The sequence below is a fragment of the Athene noctua genome, chromosome 11 (genome assembly GCF_965140245.1).
Source record: "Athene noctua chromosome 11, bAthNoc1.hap1.1, whole genome shotgun sequence".
Taxonomy (NCBI): Eukaryota; Metazoa; Chordata; class Aves; order Strigiformes; family Strigidae; genus Athene; species Athene noctua.
The window spans coordinates 10,466,662-10,487,104 of record NC_134047.1 but is presented as its reverse complement, the minus strand read 5'-3'; the positions used below and the strand labels follow the sequence as shown (position 1 = coordinate 10,487,104).

Sequence of the window (20,443 nt, the reverse complement as noted above, 5' to 3'; positions counted from 1 at the left end):
CCTCAGCAGACATGTGGAGTCTGCTGGACTTGGTATCTTACTGATTTCCCCACCAATGTGGGATCTGGACAGGCAAGGTCTAATGAGACTGCAGCCACAGTATTTTTTCAGTCAGAGCAAAACCTGTATATCCTTTCATTTGTCAATATTTAATGCCAGATGGCAGAAGGCAGGAATGAGAGGCATACACAGAGGTATTAACATGTCCCTGAATATCTTCATGGGCTTCAGTTCTTTTTATGATGGCAACATTGGACAGGATGTGCTGGCCCGTTTCCTTGCAATAGCATGCAAATATGAAGTAGGTGTCTGCAGCCAGGAGGCCTAGAGATTATCCATACCATGTACTCGAACACTCCCTTTCCTAATGTGACATGAGCAATCTGAGTCCTATTTCAAACAAACCAAAATACAATAACGCCTTCAAGTATATTATATTGCAGAAAAAGAGTAGGAGCCAGCTATGAACATCACTGTTGCCCCAGGTCACTCAGATATCTCTAGGAAGTTTGCAATGTCCCTCACTATCAGAAAAAATTAAATAAGACACTCCAGATGTATAGACAGCTGAGTTGTCCACCAGCCAGTGCGATTATATTCCTCAACCAGCTGGGACGACAGTGGCAGATGGTAATTTCATTCTATACTTCATCTCCTAACTAATTACAGAGAAGTAGGAGAAGAGAAGACAAAGATGCAAGCCTGATGTGCCCTTGTGTCCCAATAGTCAGCACATCCTTTGAATAAGATTTATTGTTAGGATGTGCTTTTTAAAGTCTTTAGAACTTCCTCCATTTTCCTTGTTTCTGTACCTAATCAGGTATTTTGCTTGGTTTTTGTGATGAATATTGTTTGTTTGCATCTTGATTTTAAATCTGTGGATTTAAATGATGCTTGGGTGGGAAGGGCATCCAGTGATGATTTGGGCATCTCCCTCAATGGCGCAGAGAAACCTTTTGGCTTTAAAACATGTCATCAAGATTACCTGCTCAGGAAGAATCACATTTCTGCACCTGTGTTGTGCCCAGCAGCTCTTTGCCTTCTTAAAGAGAGGCCACCTGCATTCAGCTCTGTGGTCCCCAACATTAGAAGGACTCAGACCTGCTTGAGTGGGTCCAGAGGAGGCCATGAAGATGATCAGGGGCTGGAGCACCTCCCCTGTGAGGACAGGCTGAGAGAGTTGGGGGTGTTCAGCTGGAGAAGAGAAGGCTCCGGGGAGACCTTAGAGCGGCCTCCCAGTGCTTAAAGGGGACCTAGAAGAAAGACGGAGTGGGACTTTTTACAAGGGCATGTAATGATAGGACAAGGAGTAATGGCTTTGAACTGAAAGAGGGGAGAGTAAATTTAGATTAGATGTAAGGAAGGAATTCTTCCCTGTGAGGGTGGTGAGGCCCTGGCACAGGCTGCCCAGAGAAGCTGTGGTTGCCCCCTCCCTGGCAGGGTTCAAGGCCAGGTTGGATGGGGAAGGTGTCCCTGCCCGTGGCAGGGGGGTGGAACTAGGTCTTTAAGGTGCCTTCCTAAACCATTCTATGATCCTATGATTGTAGGATTAGTGGTTCTTTGACTTTTTAGGCTCTGTTGGTACTAAGATACTCATCAGCCTGGGCAGTGGTGCCACAGCCTTGCCTACCAGTGTGGCATGAAGGGACACCCCTGCTTCTTATTTTAGAAGTAGCTCAGAATACCTGTGTCATTCATTAGGGTGACTAATGTATTCTGTCAGCTCCTGTATGGATTGGAAATGCCATACCTCACAGAATTTGCAAGATAGTTGGGATTTTTCTATCTCATTTTTTAGTTACACTTTTATGCTTGACTTGTCCAGCGTAAGTTGTGTGTTGTGCGCAAGGTTTATGGAAAGTAGCACTGAATTAGTACGGGACAGGGGGAACAGCGGAGAGACAGCTCCCTCCTGTTTAAATTAAAACTAAGCCACATCAGAATGTTGCCAATTAAAAATAAAATTAATTACTTTGCTCTCTCTGTAGGTGACCTGTCTCCATGATTTCTTTGGAGACGATGATGTGTTTATCGCCTGTGGTCCAGAAAAATTCCGCTACGCACAGGATGACTTTTCTCTGGATGAAAGCGGTAACATCAAACACACACTGCTCTGCAGTCTGTGTTTTTATTTGATTTCCATTGCTTGTATCAGTTAATAATGCTGCATGGTTTTGTTCTGTTTTTTAAGACCTTGTACGTGGAATTTAACATCCTTTTGAGATACTTGTACAGTCAGGGGATATTATAATTGGGCAAATCCTGACTGAGGTAGCCCAAGTCAGAACAGAGGGGACCCCTACATCACTTGACATTTACTGCAAAATCTGGTAGTTTATATCCTTTCAATTTTGCCCAGCTGCAGTCAGATGGATACATTTTTCTTGAAAACTAAACAGTAGAAGGACTCTTGGCCTTATGTACACATGTGAATATTAAAAAATGGGAACAAACACAATTAAAAGAAAAATCACTCCTTCCACTGCTTTCTGCTACTGATTCGAAAAGCTGGGCAATAATTCCCTTTTTAGGAGGGGGAGTAGGACAGCACCATTTTATTTGTCCCTGTTTCAAGTGCAAGAACAGATCTGTAATGTGAGTCTCTATGATCAATTAAGCCATGAAATCTTGATTTCACAGAATATACGGAGCTTGCTTGTCAGAGTTACCACCTACCCCACCTGGCAACCATATACACCACCATCATAGGCTGTCTGCTGGTGCCAGTGAGTGCAGCAAGAGTAAATTAATGTAACTTTGACCATTTAAACTAGAATAAATCGTGGTCCCCAAACATTTAGGCTCTTTTTCCAAAGGTTTAGGTAACCTGTATGAGGAACAAGAGCCCCATGCTGTCTTATATGCTCATCTTTGGCTCATTGGCTTATATGGCTCAGCATGGAAGACTAAAGAGGACTTTTGCTGTATATCAGGAAATCAGGCAGCCTCTAATCTTCAAACACTGTATTTTTATGACTCCTTTGCAAGCCTGATTGTATTTGATGCTGGTACTTCTGACCTGTGTACTTCAGATGAACCCATTTGATGGTCTTGGGTAATTCAAATAAAGTTTCCAAGGTTCAGCTGAAACTTTGCAGACAGAAAATAAAACCCATGTCAGGCTGGGGAAGCAATCTGTAACCTGAGCTTTGTATTTTTTTTTTTTAACACTCAGCAGTTGAGTCAGCTCCACAGGGAGTTCCACACTGTAAAACAGTTTGGATGCAATCCTAGCAGAACAATTTGATGGGAAGCCCAGCTCTCGGCCTACACTCCTGGTTACTACTGATTTTTCCAGCTTGGATTTCTCTAACAAAAATAAGCCAAGCCTGCTGTTGGGAAGGCACCAAGTAACTGCAGCTCTCAGTGTTATTTTCAGGGGAGTAGGAGTGCCCTGCAGTTCTCAAGAAGTCAATGAGGAGCTATTAGCCAGCAGTATTTTCCCATTATACACCCATCATTCTTCCTTCTTATGAGTCAGATGCTGCAAGGAGAACCTACAGGTCCTGAGGTCTTGCAGATGAATGTCACTTACTAAAATCTCTTCTGTCATCCCGTACTTTTTCTTGCCTGTTTGGATGACATGCACTTGGATTGCTGGCTCTTACGTTTGCTCTGGCAGGACATCAGGAAACAAAATGAGAGACAGCATAAGAAAGGATTATGTCATCTTTTTCCTTGTGACTGCCCATCGCAGCTTCCACCCTATAATCCCCATTGCTGAGCACCTTCCAGATGACGTTACTCTGTCTCATTCGTACTCACTGGTTTCAGCATCAGCCCATGGAAATGTCATGGCCCCTGTGGTGTTTAGAGGGCTGTTTACACTAACTTCAGCACAGTCAGGTTTCCACCTATAGAACCTTGTTTCAAGATGTGCAAATGCTCAGTGATTGCCTTTAGTGTACTGACACTTGCCAACGGCTGAGCTGAAGGAATTCCTCAGAGTCAGTCTTTCTGTGCTGGAAAATGCAAAGCTGAGTTTCTTTTCAAGGAATTACTCCCCTGGGAAGAAAATAAATGTGAAAGCTCTTGAAAAGACACAACAAATTATTTTTTCTTTTGGGGTTTATTTTTTAGGGAGTAATTCAAGTGACTAAATGTAGATGTCTGACACCCTTTGAGGTTTTTGAAATACTCCCATGATATATGATTGACAGATATCACACAGGGCCACCAGGAGACCCACTCTGCTCTGGGGAGGCTGTACTCTAGCATTTGGGGCCTACTGTTGGGCAAAGGAATCATTGTCTAAGATTGAAATGTTGCATTGCCTTTGTTAAAAATATTATTTCTGCAGTAACTGAAGATTATTTTACCCCACATTTTGGCTTGGCTGGTTAACACCAGAAGTTATTTGCACACTCTCCCTAGCGGCTATTTCAAAGTGTCTCATCAAACACTATATTCTTTAGTATTGAGGAGGGATAGTCTACCTTCCACACCTCCCCCCCCCCCCCCCCCAGTCATTACTGCTCTTCAAGTATAAAAATTGGGGCTATATTGGTGCTGGAGCCCTACAAGCATTTCTGTGGCATCATCTGTGAGATGTCAAGTATCTTTGCAAAAACACAAACACACAACCTTTTCTATCTCCGATTTACATTTTCTAAAATCCATTTAGCAAGAGAGAGAATAAACTCATTGTAGGTTTAATTAACGCTATGCAGTATCCCTGGAGCACAGGGCATTCTCTTTTCATATTGTACTTCATGACCCAACAGCAAACTCTCACAAACCATCTGGAAGAAGAGACTGACTCTTGACTGACTAGAAAGAGGAAAGCCTGGGGAAACATTTAAGGCAATTAGATTTTCATAGATATACTGATATATAAATAAATAACTCATATATTTAGCTTAGACAACTTGTTTTCAATAATTGACCAATTATTTATCTGCTGTGAGCTGCCTTAGTTGATTCCCATTAGGGAATCCAGTCAAGGGAGTCCTCAGTCCAGCCTATGCATGCTGAGCTGAACTTTTCCATGAAAAAATGTCTGTAAGTGGAACATCTAATTCACAGCTGTAAAAAAGACTTGGTTTTCACATCTTGGTGAGGACAATCTGTTGTAGGAGATGAGGTGAGATCAGTTAGCATTTGACAAAAAGGAAATCCCCTTTTTATTGCCTCCTTCTTAACTGGGTTAAGTTAATAACTCGAGGGGAGGAAACTGCTTTTTCTGTTAGCTCTCAGTGTAAATAAACCTTGGTTTTGAAGATCTGGCATGCCTGAAATCCTGGACACAGAGAGGGTTGTTAGCATTTCAGTTCCCTCTTACAGGACACTGTAGAACATGTTTACATTTTCCACTTTTCCTGGCCTATTTATTTTTTAAGAAAACACAGTTGGGGTTCTCATCTGCTCATGTCTTTAAGTACATAAATCTACTGGACTTGTTTATACAAACCTTTCTGAAAGGGATGAGTGGTAAGGACAGAAGATGTGTTTTGTAAAACCATTTTGTCTTTGCTTTCTGCATCTGAAAAGTTGCAGCTTGTTGAAACCAGAGAAGAGATTGATTCAGGCTGGATGAAAGCCTCCTGGAGCAGATGGCCCATATGCCACTTACAGACCTTTATGTCATGCCATAAATTGCACTCATCATTCCTACTACTAGGTCTTCATGGGAGGGTTACAGCAAATTAACTTGGTTTTTTGCCTGATTCTTCCCTCAGTCAGTACTGACCATTTTCATTGTGCTCACTAGTTGATGAGAATAAAGGCAAGAGGAAGGGCAGAAAATCTTTAGTAGGACACAGGTACAGAGATGGGCCCTGCTAGGGACCCAGCCTGATCTTGACATACACTGTCTCAGCACCTCCTATAGAGGAGCAAAGCTGCTGGGTTTTTTGCCATCCCCTTGAAAAGTCTTCTTTCTTCTCTGGAGAAAATGTGAAGATACCAGATTTTTCCTTGCAATTGATGTTTTCTACAGCTCTCTGGAAACAAAGCATTAAGCTGCCCATGGGCATTTCATACCTGGTGTCCATAGACAGCAAGAGTAGGCAGGGACATAACCACAGTTGCTGTCTGTTTCCTTAGAGTGCCGGGTGATGAAAGGGAGCCCTGCAACTGCCACGGGCAGTAAGTCATCTCCCACCCCTCAGAAGAGCTCAGCAAAGAGTCCAGCCCCAATGCGTCGGAGCAAGTCTCCAGCCGATTCAGGTAACCATCAAGATGGTGAGTGATTGTTTTCTGGTGTCTGAATATTAACTGTGCTCAAGAGACAAACACATATTGTGTGTCTTTGGATACAATGACCTTGGGTGTTCGCATATGAAACTTGGGCATTTTTTAAAAGCAAGAAGCTGGTGCTAGTGTACAGAGGGATTCAATAAATATTGGAGAAGAATTCTCTGGTCAGTTAAGTGCAATTGTGGCTTTAAGTCACATCATCCAGTTTCACATCTTTCTGCCCTAACAAAATTTTAAAAGCAGTTTCTATTTCACAGGCAGGAGATCAAGGCCCACAGTGCTCCCATATGTTCCCTATAGATACAGACTGATTTAGAATAACCTCCTGCGCAATACAAATGTTAATTATTGTATAGGTCAGAAGTGTCCCCTTCTAATCATTATTTAAAGAAGACCAGTAACCTTGCAGTTAGAGAACTGGTGATGGGTTTATTGATGTGATACTGAGACATTCATTTAATAATAGAAGAGAAGGAAAATGGGAATCCTAATTTGCTGCAGCAGCTTGCACCATTTGAAATGCCTCCCTCCCTCTTCAGTAGCAACTAGATTGGCAGTGGAGCACATCTGGAGAGCTGCAGAGCCTATAAATTAAAGGGCGGGCTGAATATCACACTTCTGGTAATTGATAGTTTTTAGAGTAATGGAGAGTTAGAGTCATGATGGAGAGGATGGATCTCTAGGTGTGTCATCTGTCTGCCAGTTTTTTTCCAAAAGAGAACCAGACATGGCCTTTCACTAAAATGGCCAAATTGCCAAATAAGCACTTCAGGATTCCAGGAGAACTTCAAGGCTTAAATTCTAGTGACCCACAGTACTAACACAGATGATATAAACCAGAAATTGCCTTTTACCTCCATGGTAACACATTGCATATTGCAAGTGAACACCACACAATAGTTGACCATCAGTAGATATTAGATCACTGGATGTGAAATTCTCCTGACAGTATTCAGAAATATTTTCCCCAGGAAGCAGTTAATTTGTTTAAGGCCTCTTGATGTTCTTCAGCTACTTAAAGCAACAATGTGAAATTAGTTGGCACATGCCAAGACTCTGTGATTTTAAAAGTTATTTCTCTGTAAGGTGATTCTGCATTCCTAGAATTTTCTTTCAAGATTCCAGTGTTGGCTGTTCTTAAACTTAGGTTGCTATAATCTAAAAAGCTCTTACAATCCCAAATGCATGGTAAAGTTGTGTAGGTACATTGAAGACATGATGGAAAATATGTTGTTGATTTTAAAAAACCCCAACAACTCCCATTCATTGATCTGGGAGTCAGCTCATGCATGAGTTGTGAAACAGCATTTAAACCTTCTCCATAATCATCAGGTGCTAATTACCATCAGAACTAGACTTTATTGCATGAACATATAGTCTAATGTGAAATGGCAACTATTGTGTTCCTGATTTTAACTGATTGAATGACTCACAGGAACAAAATGGTGAGTCATTTGATGAAGTTTAATGAACACAGTTAGTAGAGCTTTTCAGAAGGAGATGAAAATAACCAGAAATGCTGAACAATAGCCAGCTCCTGGAGTTAAGTCCAGTAATGAAGGACAAATCAGGTTTCTTTAATCTATCTAGACAGGGGTCTTTCGTACTTTCCTGTCATGTCAATGCAGGAAAAAATGGCAGCCTGTCCTGCTTAACGAGAATAAAAACCGACTGAACTCTCTCAACACTGGAAGGGTAATCAAAGACAGTTTTCTTCTCAGGACAGAGAGAAAAAGAATACCATCTTGTGTTCTTGTCCCTTGAACCTGTAGTAAAGGAGATGAGTCTACACATCACTTAAGAGGCAATATTTACATAATCAACAGGCTTAGCTAGATTTTGAAGTTATCACATTAAAAAAGCAAGGAATGCTGAATAAAACCTGATTAATAAAAGATGATCTGACTTTTTTTTTTTTCAGCATTCTCACCTATTACATTTGTGAAAGGACTTAAAAGCAGTTTTGCTTCAAGTATGTTAAATATTTTTGCTATGTGTTTGATCTCCTACCCATTTGTACCTTTTGCCTTTGCTGCCTTTCACTGTGCTATGGTTGTCATATTGGAATTTGGATTCTATGGTGTTACTTTCATTTCTTTTCAGTACTTTTCCATGTAGGTTTCTGTATGGTTTTTTCCACCATAGTCTCTAAGTCCATTGTGACATATCTGGGCACTGATACAAATGCAGATTCTGAAGTAAATCTCCATGCTGATTGAGTGAAAGAAGTCTAAACCCTCATTACAAGCACACTACAGTTACAGAAAAGGATGTTATTTATTTTCTTCCATTGCTCATCCTAATTATTCCATTTCCTTGCTAAAGCATATGGGAAAATGGTACATTATTTGTCAGCAGCAAAACAGAGAATGCCATGAATTTACATGTGGACAGTGGTCTGTGTGCATCACCCACAGAGGCAGCTAAGGCTTAAACCAGATTGTGCATACACAGCTGTGCCTCATTACTTGGCAAGAGCTTCAATGCTGCCAGCAGATAGTGGACAAAAGTAGTAAGTCACTGTTACAGCACACAGAGAAAACTGCTTCAGCAAGAGCTTGCTAGGGCTAATTCTGAGGATGTAACATTGACAGCATGCAAACATTGCATCTGCTTTCCCTTCCATTCACTGTAGGAACCCTTCTGATCTTTATGTGTCAACATAAATAAAACACTTCTTATTCAAAGCTGTGGAAATGCTTTGTGCCCGAGCAGTGGATAACTTCTACACAGGCTGGGGTATCTGGGGAGTTGTGATCTATTCCAGTCTCCTCCACTGACTCACTCCATGGCTTTGAGTACATTATTTAAGCTATTCAGGCCTTCTTTCCCAGTGGATCATCCAAGACAGTGATAAGCAATCTGTATACACGGCTCTGTAATCTACTCATGGAATCATGCACATGAAGGAGCTCTGAGGCTCTTTATTTGGGGCTTTTTGTGCATTCTGAAAGCATTTGGAGAAATTTTGAGAAAACCAAAGGTATTACCTCACAGATTGCCAGAGACAAAAGATGTCTCCAGCAGAAGAGTAACTGCAGCATGTGCTCCAGACCTTCCAACAGAGGCAAGCCACACTCTAGCAAGGCCACTATCTACACACCAGTGGATCAGAGACTGCTCCAGCACTCTGCACACGCTCTAATGCATTCAGTCCTGCCACAGTAAACTGTCAGGTTATGCAGGTGAATGAACACAAGTGTGTGGCCTCATGCTGTCTTAGCCATCATCATAGACTGTGTAGATTCCCTTCTGAGCTGATTTGTCAGCCTGGAACCTTTTTATGTAGGGATCTGCCTTCTGTGCCAGGTGATCTCCATTCATCTTTGATATCCTTTGCTCTTTCCAGTTTTAGCTATGGATTTAGTGATCTATTCCTCAGTGAAAAACATAGATCCAGGTATAACTAAATTTCTGGGAAAGCCGTAGAGATAGTGTACTGCTATCTGGAGTCCAGTTTCCCCTGATGGCACCCAAAGCTTTGTTCCTGACTGTGGTTTCTGGGGCCACCTCTGCATCAGAACAACAGCAGAATACAGAAGGAAATATATGTAGCACGTCTGTAAATATAGCACTGAAACAGAAGCAGCTTTAAGCCATTTAATTGCTCCTGTTACCAGCTAGATGTGAACTGTAAAGCATGCTCTGACTGTCTACAGTCTTGGTAGTGAGCCACCTAAGTAAGTGGTCAGCTCCATTCCAAAATAACAAGGATTAACATGGAGCAACAAAGAACACATAAACAAAATATTTTGTTAAAAAACGGACAAAAGGCCATGCACAGAAGTGCAACTGCACAGAGTGCCAGCTCCCAGCTGCAGTGATTTCAGCTCACTGGTTGAATTGCTACCTTCTGCTGGAGGCAATTTGCCTCCTGCCTAGATGTGTCATGGCCTTACTGTGAAAAGCTCAATTCCCTCTAGGCAGTCAGAGCCCTTCAGCTTCAAGGATATTCAAAAAATGAGGTAGCTAATCCACAAAAACATGTGAAACATGTTTTTTTGGCACAGCACTTTCATTTCTTTATTTACCATACAGTCATTTAAATGAACAAATGAATGAAAATTAAATGAATTAACAAAAACTAAATGAATGAATGAAGAAGGAAGAAGTGTCTTGCTATAAGCAGATGGTAATAGACAACAGTCCTTATACTCTTATATTCCCAATGGGAATCCTTTCTTCCTCTCTCATTAACCCCCAACCCATATAAATATATATATATATATATATATATATATACACACTTTCTCAGCAATGCCAGTGTATTTCTGTTTTGATCTAGCTCTTCCTTCAGACACTCTGCTGATCATTCCATCATGGAGCTGTTCTCACCTCTTGGTTCAGTTTGACTGGAAGGCCCTGGCTGGTTTGCCAGTAGTTCCCACTGAGCTTCCAATATATCCTTTTGTTTCCCATCTCTTTAGTGCTGGAGCTGTGATAACGTCTTTCCTCTATATCCTTCACCTAACCCCCAACATGTTGCTTCCAGCAAGGTGTGGTTGGCAAAGTTGCAAAGCTAGTTATTTCTAGCCTCTGTTTTTCTTTCTGTGAAGTCAGCTTCACTAAATGACATAGCTTAGAGCAATAAAATCCAGACTAAAGCACACCTGAGTAAGCCATCCAGTTCCTTCTCCTAATATGACAGAGCAAAACTGGGCATAAGGAGATAAGTCTCTGTGCTGCTGCTATGGTCTGTGAGATTTAAATGGGGTAGGGTCAGCATGAAGTTTAGCAAAATTTCTTTAAAGACCACTCCAACAAGAAGTCAAATGAAACAAAAGAGAGAGCTAAGTCTCAGGGGAGAACTGCAGAGGATAAAATAATTATGTCATTTGGCATTACTTCTCTATTATAAAAATATGAATTTATCTTACAGTAATTCACATAACAAACAAGAGTTCAACTGTATAAATACATGTGCTGGAATAGGAAAGTTTATGATTTTTAAAACCAGCAGGATCTTAGTCCTTTGCAGAACAGAGCCACAGGTACCTAAGCTGAAATTCTAAAGTGTCTTTCCCTAACTTTGCCTTGATTTGGCTCAGGGAGCCTACAAACAGGGCTCTGAGGCAGTGCTGTAGGACTTTAATTTCTCAATCCTCTAATGGAAGGGTTTGGATATAGAGGCAAAAGCATATCCACAAGGCAGAAGCAATTAGCAAAACAGATACAGAATGTCAGTCTGTCCTGACTGCAGATCTGGCTCCCCAGGGTCATTATATATGAATGTGTTAAAAAGGCAGCAGATGTCTTTTGGATTGCACACAAGATAGAGCAGCTTGTTATTCCACTTGTGCTTACTTACGTTCTGCTAGCTGACAATCCACAGCACGCATCCGGTGGAGAGATCAACCTCACAAAACGTGATGAGAAAAGGGTGCCAGCACTTCAGAGCTGAGCGCTTGGAAGTTTGGAGGTACCTTAGTGAAGGATGCCTGTGCAATCTGAATTCTTCCATTCCTGAATGAACACTACAATGGAGTCTTATTTTTCCCCCAGGCTCCTCTGTCCTGGATGGCTTGTGCTCAGTAAATGAGCAGCTATTTCTACATTTGCTTTATGCTGTCCTTGTTCTGGTTGTTGCCTCTCTTTTATTTTCTTGGTGACACTTCAAACCCTGACCTGGAGACAAAACTATCCATGTGTTTCAGGGTTCTTTATCTCACTCTTGTGATGTACCAGCATGGGCCCCTCAAACTAGGAACTCGACTGCAGAACATGGCGAATCCCAATGGAGCAAGGAGCATTAACCTTATTTTACAAATTGATGGAAAAAGAGATCTCCACACATTTTGAGCACTCATTGTGATCCTTGGGCCCTGCTTTTTCCATTTCTGTTCATTGATAGAAATGTGAGTTCAAAAGATGGATCTCACTAGCCTCATTTACAGGTCTTGGTGCTTATCACTGCTGGAAATTCAGATCCAGAGTCCCAGTCATCTAAGCAAACTTGAGCAACACTCAAGGAACAATTGCATATGAGAAGTTTGTCTAAAATATCTGTGGAAGAAGCAGACAAAGAATTCAATTTATCTGGATCTCCCATAGCCATCTCAAACATGACATGATGCTATATTCTCCCGAGTACAAATTGTCTTGTGCTCTGAAGAAGGTAAGGACCCTATGAAAAAAGGTAGTGCACATGTTCATGCAATTAAAAGATGTGTCATATGCACAAAGAAGCTTTAAAGCAGATTGAGGTTGCAAAGCAAATACAGTGACATAAGTAAGACATAACACGCAAACAATAACATGGTGAAAATACCCAAATGAATTCAAATGAAAGCTGATTATAAAGAATCATTTTCCAATAGCTGAGCTTATATGAGATCCTTAGCTACCATAAGTCATCAGCAGATTTTAGTGGAGCAGCAGCATTATACACCACCTGGGATCTGCTCTTTGCCTTTTTCTATTTTCTTGCATTTGAGTTCAAAAGAAACGCATGCAAGTTTGATCACGAACACTATTCTTCATTAGCAGACATAGAGAAAATCAAACTGGGCTTCGTAATTGTTGCTCCTATTGCAAAATTCTTTGTGAGCATTTGTAATAATATACATCCGTCTCATCGGATTTCTGATTTGGATGTCACATCTGTTTTTTCGTTGGTGCTCATAAAATATTAACATCCCTGCTGCAGCACTTAAAAGTCTCATTGTATTAGGGAATTTCTGTCCTTCCCTGCAGCAGTTACATCTATTTGCTGCACCCTGACTGTTAGTCATCCTTCCAGTCTTCCTGTTTGTGGAAGGGAAATATGGGTTCTTTGTAGAGTTGTTACATGGCATTCTTTGTCTTAGGAAGGATTGATTATTCCTGCCTCAGGATCAGTGACAATTGGAAATAAACAAAGAAAGAGGCATTTTAGAAATCAGAGGCGGATTCTAGCTAATACAGATTATATTAGTACTATTGTACCCCACATATTCTTTAATAGAAAACCCAAAGTCACTTGGTGAAAAAAAACATGAAAGAAATCCAAGTTCTTTTTTTCTGAATTGCTTTCATTATACAGCATATAGTTAGCAAACTCTACTTTCTTTTCCCCGCCAACCATGAGGGCAGGTCACTTTGTAGAACTGGAGCAAAGTGAAGAGTGGCACATAACAGTGCAGGGACCAGGGTGTAACAGTTTCTGGGTTTCCATAACTAGTTTATCCCCTCCACTAATAAAGAATGGTCTGAGTGGAATGGAGAGGTGAAGGGTCACTCTGTTCCCCAATTATCTATAAATCATTATTTCTGGCACCTTTTAAAAAATATCTATTTCCTCAGCGAGGTGCATTTGTAATGGGAGAAAGCTATCTGTGATGAATAGGCTCCTCTTCCCCATAGTGCCTTCTGCATAGAAATGATAGATATGAAGATGGAGGGGCCACATCACCATGAATCTGTTGAGTCTGAGCTGCTTTAACATGCCAGCAGTTCCTCCTTTGTCCTGTGGCTTAGAGCACATTTCTTTACACTTACTTGAATTCACATGTATGACCTCTACATTTGGACCAGTGATACTATGAACCTTAACTGCCCCCCTCTTTCTCACAAGAAGATAACAGAGTAGAGAAATGAGGCTGTCTTAAGCATTAAAGCAAGTGTTATGCTGGTTTTGCTCTTAAAAATAAAACACTCATGCTGCTTCTCACTGTATGATACTTTATATACTTCTTAGGTGTCTTCCAGAACTACTTGCTTCATTTTAAGTAACTGATTTGCATATTCAGCTATTACAATTGAAAGCATAAGTCACATATGCTGAAATCATCCATCCTCCTGTGCGCATGCCTTTACAGTTAGAGTAATGGTATAGAGAGATATTGGGCACTTAGCAGGACAACAAGCCTGGATCATTATAGGCTTGTCTTTCTCTCTCCATGTGAAATGTCAACACAATTAAAAATGCTTTGTTTAAAAGGGATAGGAATTTGTATAGTTATCTGGAGGGCTGGCAACACTATTGCCATTTAAGGAAAGGACAATCAAAATATTTAGGGTTTAGTTTTGTGGCTTGTGCTGAATATGTTAACATCTGGAGTAGGTTTTGGAAATGTCACTTTCTGTGGACTTGATTTGGATATATAGTTTAATGCTAATAAGGCCTCCAGCTTGCTGCTGCTTGGATTGCAAAAAGGATGAAAAAGACAATATACTTGGACACAGCCAGCATGAGTTTGAATTTCCTTCCCTCAAGTAATGCTGCTTGTGCTGATGGAGCCGTGTGTTTACAACCCCTGGTAGCAAGAGGGTGTGTATCCCTGGAGTGATACATAACCTATGGATGACCAAGTTCACTATGTATAAGTATGTCCTTATGAAATACGCATTGTGACACCTGGCAATTATCAAAGACATTAGGTTACTTCAAAGAACATCAGTGGTAGGAAAAAATAAATGTATCCTTATTCCATTTTGTTTCCCTTAATTTTTCTGTATAATATGCCATTTACTTTGATTCTTTTTAGTCCAATAAATGCATAATAGCTTGCCCTGACATTGACCTGGGGCCCTTCACTTTAACTAAAAGCCAGGTCTGTGAAGGCTTCAACAATCAACCCTTAAAAAAGCCATTTGGTTTAAATGAATCGTATTTTTTTAAGTGGAGAATAACTATTTTCTTCAAAGCAACATAAAAAAAAAAAAAAGGCAACCCAAAAGGCCACATTTTGATCTTTGCAAGAGGATTGTTGCTTGATGTGAGTCTCCTGGTCCTCCCCCTGACGGACCATGTTCACTTTCCTGGTACAGGCAGTGGAGGAACAGCAGAGCCAGCTCTGGCCTCTCTCCAGAGAGGTGAACAGGGACATGCCACCCTGTGCTTAGACCAGGGCTTCAGAAGGGCTCTTTTAGTCATCTAATCCTAGCCACAGCTAACTATATCCAGGGCATTCTGGGCAGCTGTTTGTCTAATTTGTAATGTGTGTATTTGACATCTAACATTTCTTGTGTAGGATCCAGGATATCTGCAGCCTGTGGTTCCCCCTCATGCCCTTAAATGCCATGTGGTTTCAATGGCATTAAACTGTTTGAGAACATAGAAATTGTCTTTCTGTTTTTCTGGTGATGTGTATCTTGGATCAATTTGGGGAATACTTGTAGTGTAAAATACTGCTCCTTCAATGTATTTTGTATTTCATTGTATTTTACAGTTTATTACCCTGAACAGCTGAAAGCCTGAAGCTGGGTGAATAGCCATGGTGTTCGCTTGGTTTTTTCTCCTGCCTAACATGAATAAACTATAGCATTTCTGTGTTAAATGTTTGGATACCTTCCATCTCCCCAAAGGAGAAAAAAGACCTTCCTCTTGCTTGTCTGATTGCTAGCTTCTGTCTTGTTTTCTGACAGCAAATGGAACCTCAAGCAGTCAGTTGTCTACACCCAAATCAAAGCAGTCACCGATCTCCACACCTACCAGCCCAGGGAGCCTCCGTAAGCACAAGGTATTACGTTTCTTATACCTTACTACATCTCTTTCTTCCTTAGTCAGATTTGTATGACACTTAAATCATGGCCATAGTCTCTGGAAGCGCAACTCCCTATGTTGAAACAGTGGAGAATTTGGCCTATCACCTAAAAGGGTTGTCACTTCAGGCTCTAGCAAGATGATGAACAACAAATCACTGGCCTGTTTCTTCCACTGGAGTTACTAATCTGTGCTGGAGATCATCCATATGGGTCAGAAGAGATAACTTAATCCCAAGCTTGTATCACTATTTGAAAAAGTTCACAAGTGGATGGATATGATCTTCATATAAAACCTTCTCTTTTGAAAAGCCTTAAGTGTTGTCAAATCTGGTTCATTAAGCAGCAGAAGTAATGCAAATGTTACTGAAGCTCTAAGACATCACTTTAAAGATGCTTCTCAAGGATTTTTAAAAATTATTTAAGGCCATACTCTTTTACAGGAAACAAGTGATTTTTTATAGCTGGTGTAGTAATTGTGTTCTGGTACAGTAGCTGTTTTCCTGGTAACAAACAGGGTGTCTAACAGGTAGCATGGCATCCTAGTAGAGATCAGTAAACCTGTGCTGGCTCATAGATAATTCATGTATTGACTGACTTACAAGGTGTAGCAGTAGTCACAGCTTTTTTTGTTCCTGTTATTCAGTACCATTCTGTGCTGAGTCCAGATTATAATTTCCATGGGCTTTCTCATTTCTGGAGTAGCCACAGTGTTGCTTCCAACAGTCTTTACTTGATACAGAAATTGAAACTTGTACATAAATGTAAGTGTGAGAGGAGGTCAGTGGGATTTCTCTTTAGTAATCAGAATGTACCTCTCACCCTGAGTATGGTTTTGGAAGCATTGACTTGAAAATCTGGGAAGGGTAATTAAAAAATTCTGATAGTGGTAAGGTTTTTCACTCAGCCAGCCACATGTAATCCACTGTGGTCTACATCGCACAGGTTGAACTAGTTTTGTTTGAGGATTATGGTTTTTCTCGAAGTGAGGAGTGGTAGCAGCAGTTGGACTACAGTTGTTATGATGGTGGAACAAAGCACAGGGAAGTCAATGGGAAGAATCCCCAAAAGTCCAATGGGCTTTGGATTACTCTAACATGTAAGATTTTGCATTGCAGACCTTCGGACATGGGGTTGAATGGTACTGGGGTAGCTTAAAAATCAGATCTTTAAAATATTCCCAACATATGGAGAGGCTGTAGTTACTCAGCTTTATTTGACTTTCTTTAACAAAGGCATAGCTGTATCCAAATTAAATCTATGTTTTCCTCAGGACTTCACTCTGATCTCAGCTGCTCAGTCTAAGTCTGAGGCAACACACCAGTTGGGTCCATACTTATTAATTTATAATTGAGAACAGGGTCTGGCCCATAGTCTGAATTCAACAGTTGCTTGTGTGTATTTCAGCACAAGTAATGCTGTAAACTGCATCCTTGGCTTCAGCCATCAAGGACCTAAAATACCTTCCAAACACTATCTCATTTAGGACTTTGGAGATGAGGATTCACTTGCTGGAAAAGACAAATAAAACTCACCTTCTTTAATGTTTTATGTATGTTTTCAGCTGGCTGATTTATGACCTTTCCAGCGAAGCCCCTAGAACATTTGTAATAGATGGCAACTACTGAGGGCAAAGCCAATCCATCTGAGTTTCTCCACTAACTTAAGCCAATCAGCAAACATGAATGTAGCATTTTAGGTTAACAGAATATTCATGCATCATTGTCTTTCTCCCAGGGGCAATTTCCTGCTTATGATGAAATCAGTTTTCTTTTTTTCCCCAAAAGTTCAAATGATAAATGCTGACTTCACCACAAAGTCCTATTTTACCTCTTCTTATATCAAGATTATTGTGAATTTCCTTTCTAAGTATTTGGGCTTTTCTTTATTTTGCTCACAGTTATTACCTATGTGTGAGTCAGAGTTTAAGAAGGTCCAAGGAGAGTTTTAGCCCTTGAGCTGGTTTGTGTACCTAGTTCCATGCAGAACTTTAAGTGGAATGAGATCGTTACCCAGAAAGGGACCCTAGAAAGGCTTCACATTCAGTATTTGATCCAAATAATAAACTTGGGATTATTTTCTTAACCCTTCTAATCGACCAGAAATGACTTAAAATAAAGAATAAAACGTGATTTTTCTAGAGATTTGTCCTAAGGGTAGCTGTCAAATCAAGGTAAGACTTTATTGTGGATTTAGGTTCAAAGAAACCTGTTTAAGGAAATGTCCTGCTCTTTCATACATGTGCTATAATGAATAAATAATGGATACATTGATAGAGAAGAGATAAAAAAATGCTTCTCAGACTTATCACTGAAAAGTCACCTTTTTTCTGTACCAAGATTCTCCTTCTCCACTGTGCAAGTAACCTGCCTTGATTTTAGCCTTGAACTACATGGACAGCTGGTCAGCCTGTCCAGTAACCAGTGCATGAGGTGTCCCACCGTGTCCCTATGAACTGCACAGAACTGGATTCCTTGACTACTACCTTATGCATGACCAAAGGTGGAAACTGATCGTGTGAGTTAACATTTTCTTCTTTCTTCCTACAGGACTTGTATCTGCCTCTGTCTTTGGATGACTCTGATTCCCTTGGAGACTCCATGTAAAGCGACATGAAGCTATATGTCCATATTGCAAGCTATGTTTAAGATACAGTAGAGTACTTCTGCCAAAATAAGCAGATAGGTGACTGGTGCTTTCAAATCAGACAAAGGACACACAGTTATATGTCATTTTTTTTTCTGTGATTTATCCTCCGTGCCACAAATCAATACCTACCAGTCTATAGAGATAGAGGGATACCATTCTTCTAAGTTATAGGGACGCAAAATGGACATTGCAAGAAATTTGGGGGCAGTATGCCAACGATCCTGTGCATTTCCCATTTTCTTCTATTATTTCTTCTTCTGCTGCAATTCTGTAATTTTCCTAGTGATAGTAAAGTAGCTCCCCCTGGAAGTGTGCAAATGGATCGCTTGCTGACCAATTTGCAAGCTCAAGTAGAGCAAATTATATTCTCCACCTGTCCAAACTGCCGTTTGCCAGCTCAACTGCTCCTCATTTGCAGCCCTCATTTTAGCACCTGCATACTAACTAGTATTGGTTTTATTGTTGGAGGGCAGGAAGGGAAATGACTTACTAGTTTGATGCTTAATATGCCAGCAGAAGCTTGGATGACATGAGGAATGATTGCATAAGATGCTAAGTAAGGTTAGTACAATAGTGATTCAAATATTGGGATTTCTTAAATTTTTTTTAAATGATTAAGCAAAAAAATGTAAATCAACGGAGTTATCTGGAGTGGAACACCTTTCACATATGATCCAAAGATACTGCTAGCTGGTAACAAAATTTTATACCTACCCTATGGTATCTCTCTATCTCTGTTTGTAACAGTAATGCCTTGTGAACAGCCAACACTGAAAACACTGTGAAAAATTGTTTTCAGGTTTGACACCCTATAGGTCACTTTTTATAGCAAAAAATCAATACACTTTTTATAAAGGAAAACCTTGTATCTGTGTTTTGGGAGTGAGGATTCAAGCTCCTTCTTTTTTATAAAAGCTGGTGTTTTTCTTTTGTTTAAAAAACACATTCAGAAAAATGTACAAAAAAACCCAATCAACAACTGCAGAACAGTAAGAACAACAACTCAGTTTAGAAATCTTGTCATCACTGCCAAAATAGACACATGTGGGGAAAAAAAAAAGTCAATTCAAAATACTGAATGTTTTGATAGTTTTTGTAATGTTTAAGACTACATATTTGGTTTTTTACACTTCAGTATTCCTAACTATGGCCAGACTCTCTACTTATATAACAAATGGAATTTTGTGGTGTTCAAAACCCCATATTTTAAGAAACTCTTCTGTCTGACAAAAACAAACTTACTGTATTTAGAGAAATCTTTTGCTTTTATTAATCAGAAATTACTCCTACAGAATGCAAAGTTCATCTACTCACGCAGGGCTGGTGGTTTTTACTACACCGAAGCTTTGTCATAGGCTAGCTGGCATTGCCTCCCTTTCTCATGGAATAAGCTTTTGATGAAATGGATTATTATAGAACTTTATCTGTGCAATCAAATCTTTCTTTGTTGCTCTATTTGCCTTTGTTTCAACATACACACCTATTCCCTATCGCCTTGTAACCCCTTGTGATTAGAATGAATTATAACGTTGTAATGTTTGATGCTACATGAATGCTGAGTTGTTCCCAAAGCCACTCCACATTTTGTTTGCTTGCATTGCTGGTATGAAACAATCTGTGCAGGCTGCATCTTTAGAGGTTCATGTGATGATACAAAGAGATTCATCTAAGAGAGGCCAGGATTGGGAATTATCAAGGGGTTGGAGTTATTATACACCAAATTTGCACCCAGTAGTCTTAGTGTATGATGATTTACACCCAGAGTTTTGCACAAGAAATCATTTGTTCCACAAATCATTTAATTGAGTAACTCTCTGACGACATGACCACTAAATGATCTTTTCGCCTATTGTATATAGAATCCTGGTTTCAGTTCAAAGGCTAATGTCTCCTGTTGAAGTTTTGTGGGGAAAAGGATGATAGTGTGGACAAAGCATAGGTGCAGTAGTCAGGACACCTTCATTCAGCCCTTGGTATTGCTAAATTCAGTGTCTGAACGGGAGCAGGTCTCTTGGTAACCCTGTGCCTCAATCTGTCTATCTGTCCCTACAGGGACAATACTGTTCTACCTCACTGGGGGTTGTGAGGCCAAATGTTGGTTAACATTTGTAAAGTGCTTTCAGATCCTCTTACA

General features: G+C 40.3%; 1 protein-coding gene across 2 annotated transcripts in view; it reads left to right on the top strand.

Annotated features, from left to right (window-relative positions):
- Positions 1-19,150, top strand: part of DCX (doublecortin) — a 74,785-nt gene extending 55,635 nt beyond the window's left edge. Inside the window, exons 4-7 of one of the 2 annotated variants that reach the window (XM_074915122.1) lie at positions 1,989-2,091; positions 6,046-6,168; positions 15,544-15,638; positions 18,210-19,150. In XM_074915122.1, the coding sequence (XP_074771223.1) occupies positions 1,989-2,091; positions 6,046-6,168; positions 15,544-15,638; positions 18,210-18,266 (378 nt within the window). In that variant the 3' untranslated portion in view covers positions 18,267-19,150. Of the gene's footprint in view, positions 1-1,988; positions 2,092-6,045; positions 6,184-15,543; positions 15,639-18,209 lie in introns of both variants that reach the window. The other variant, XM_074915121.1, reaches the window with a different exon arrangement.
- The last annotated feature ends 1,293 nt before the right edge of the window (positions 19,151-20,443 follow it).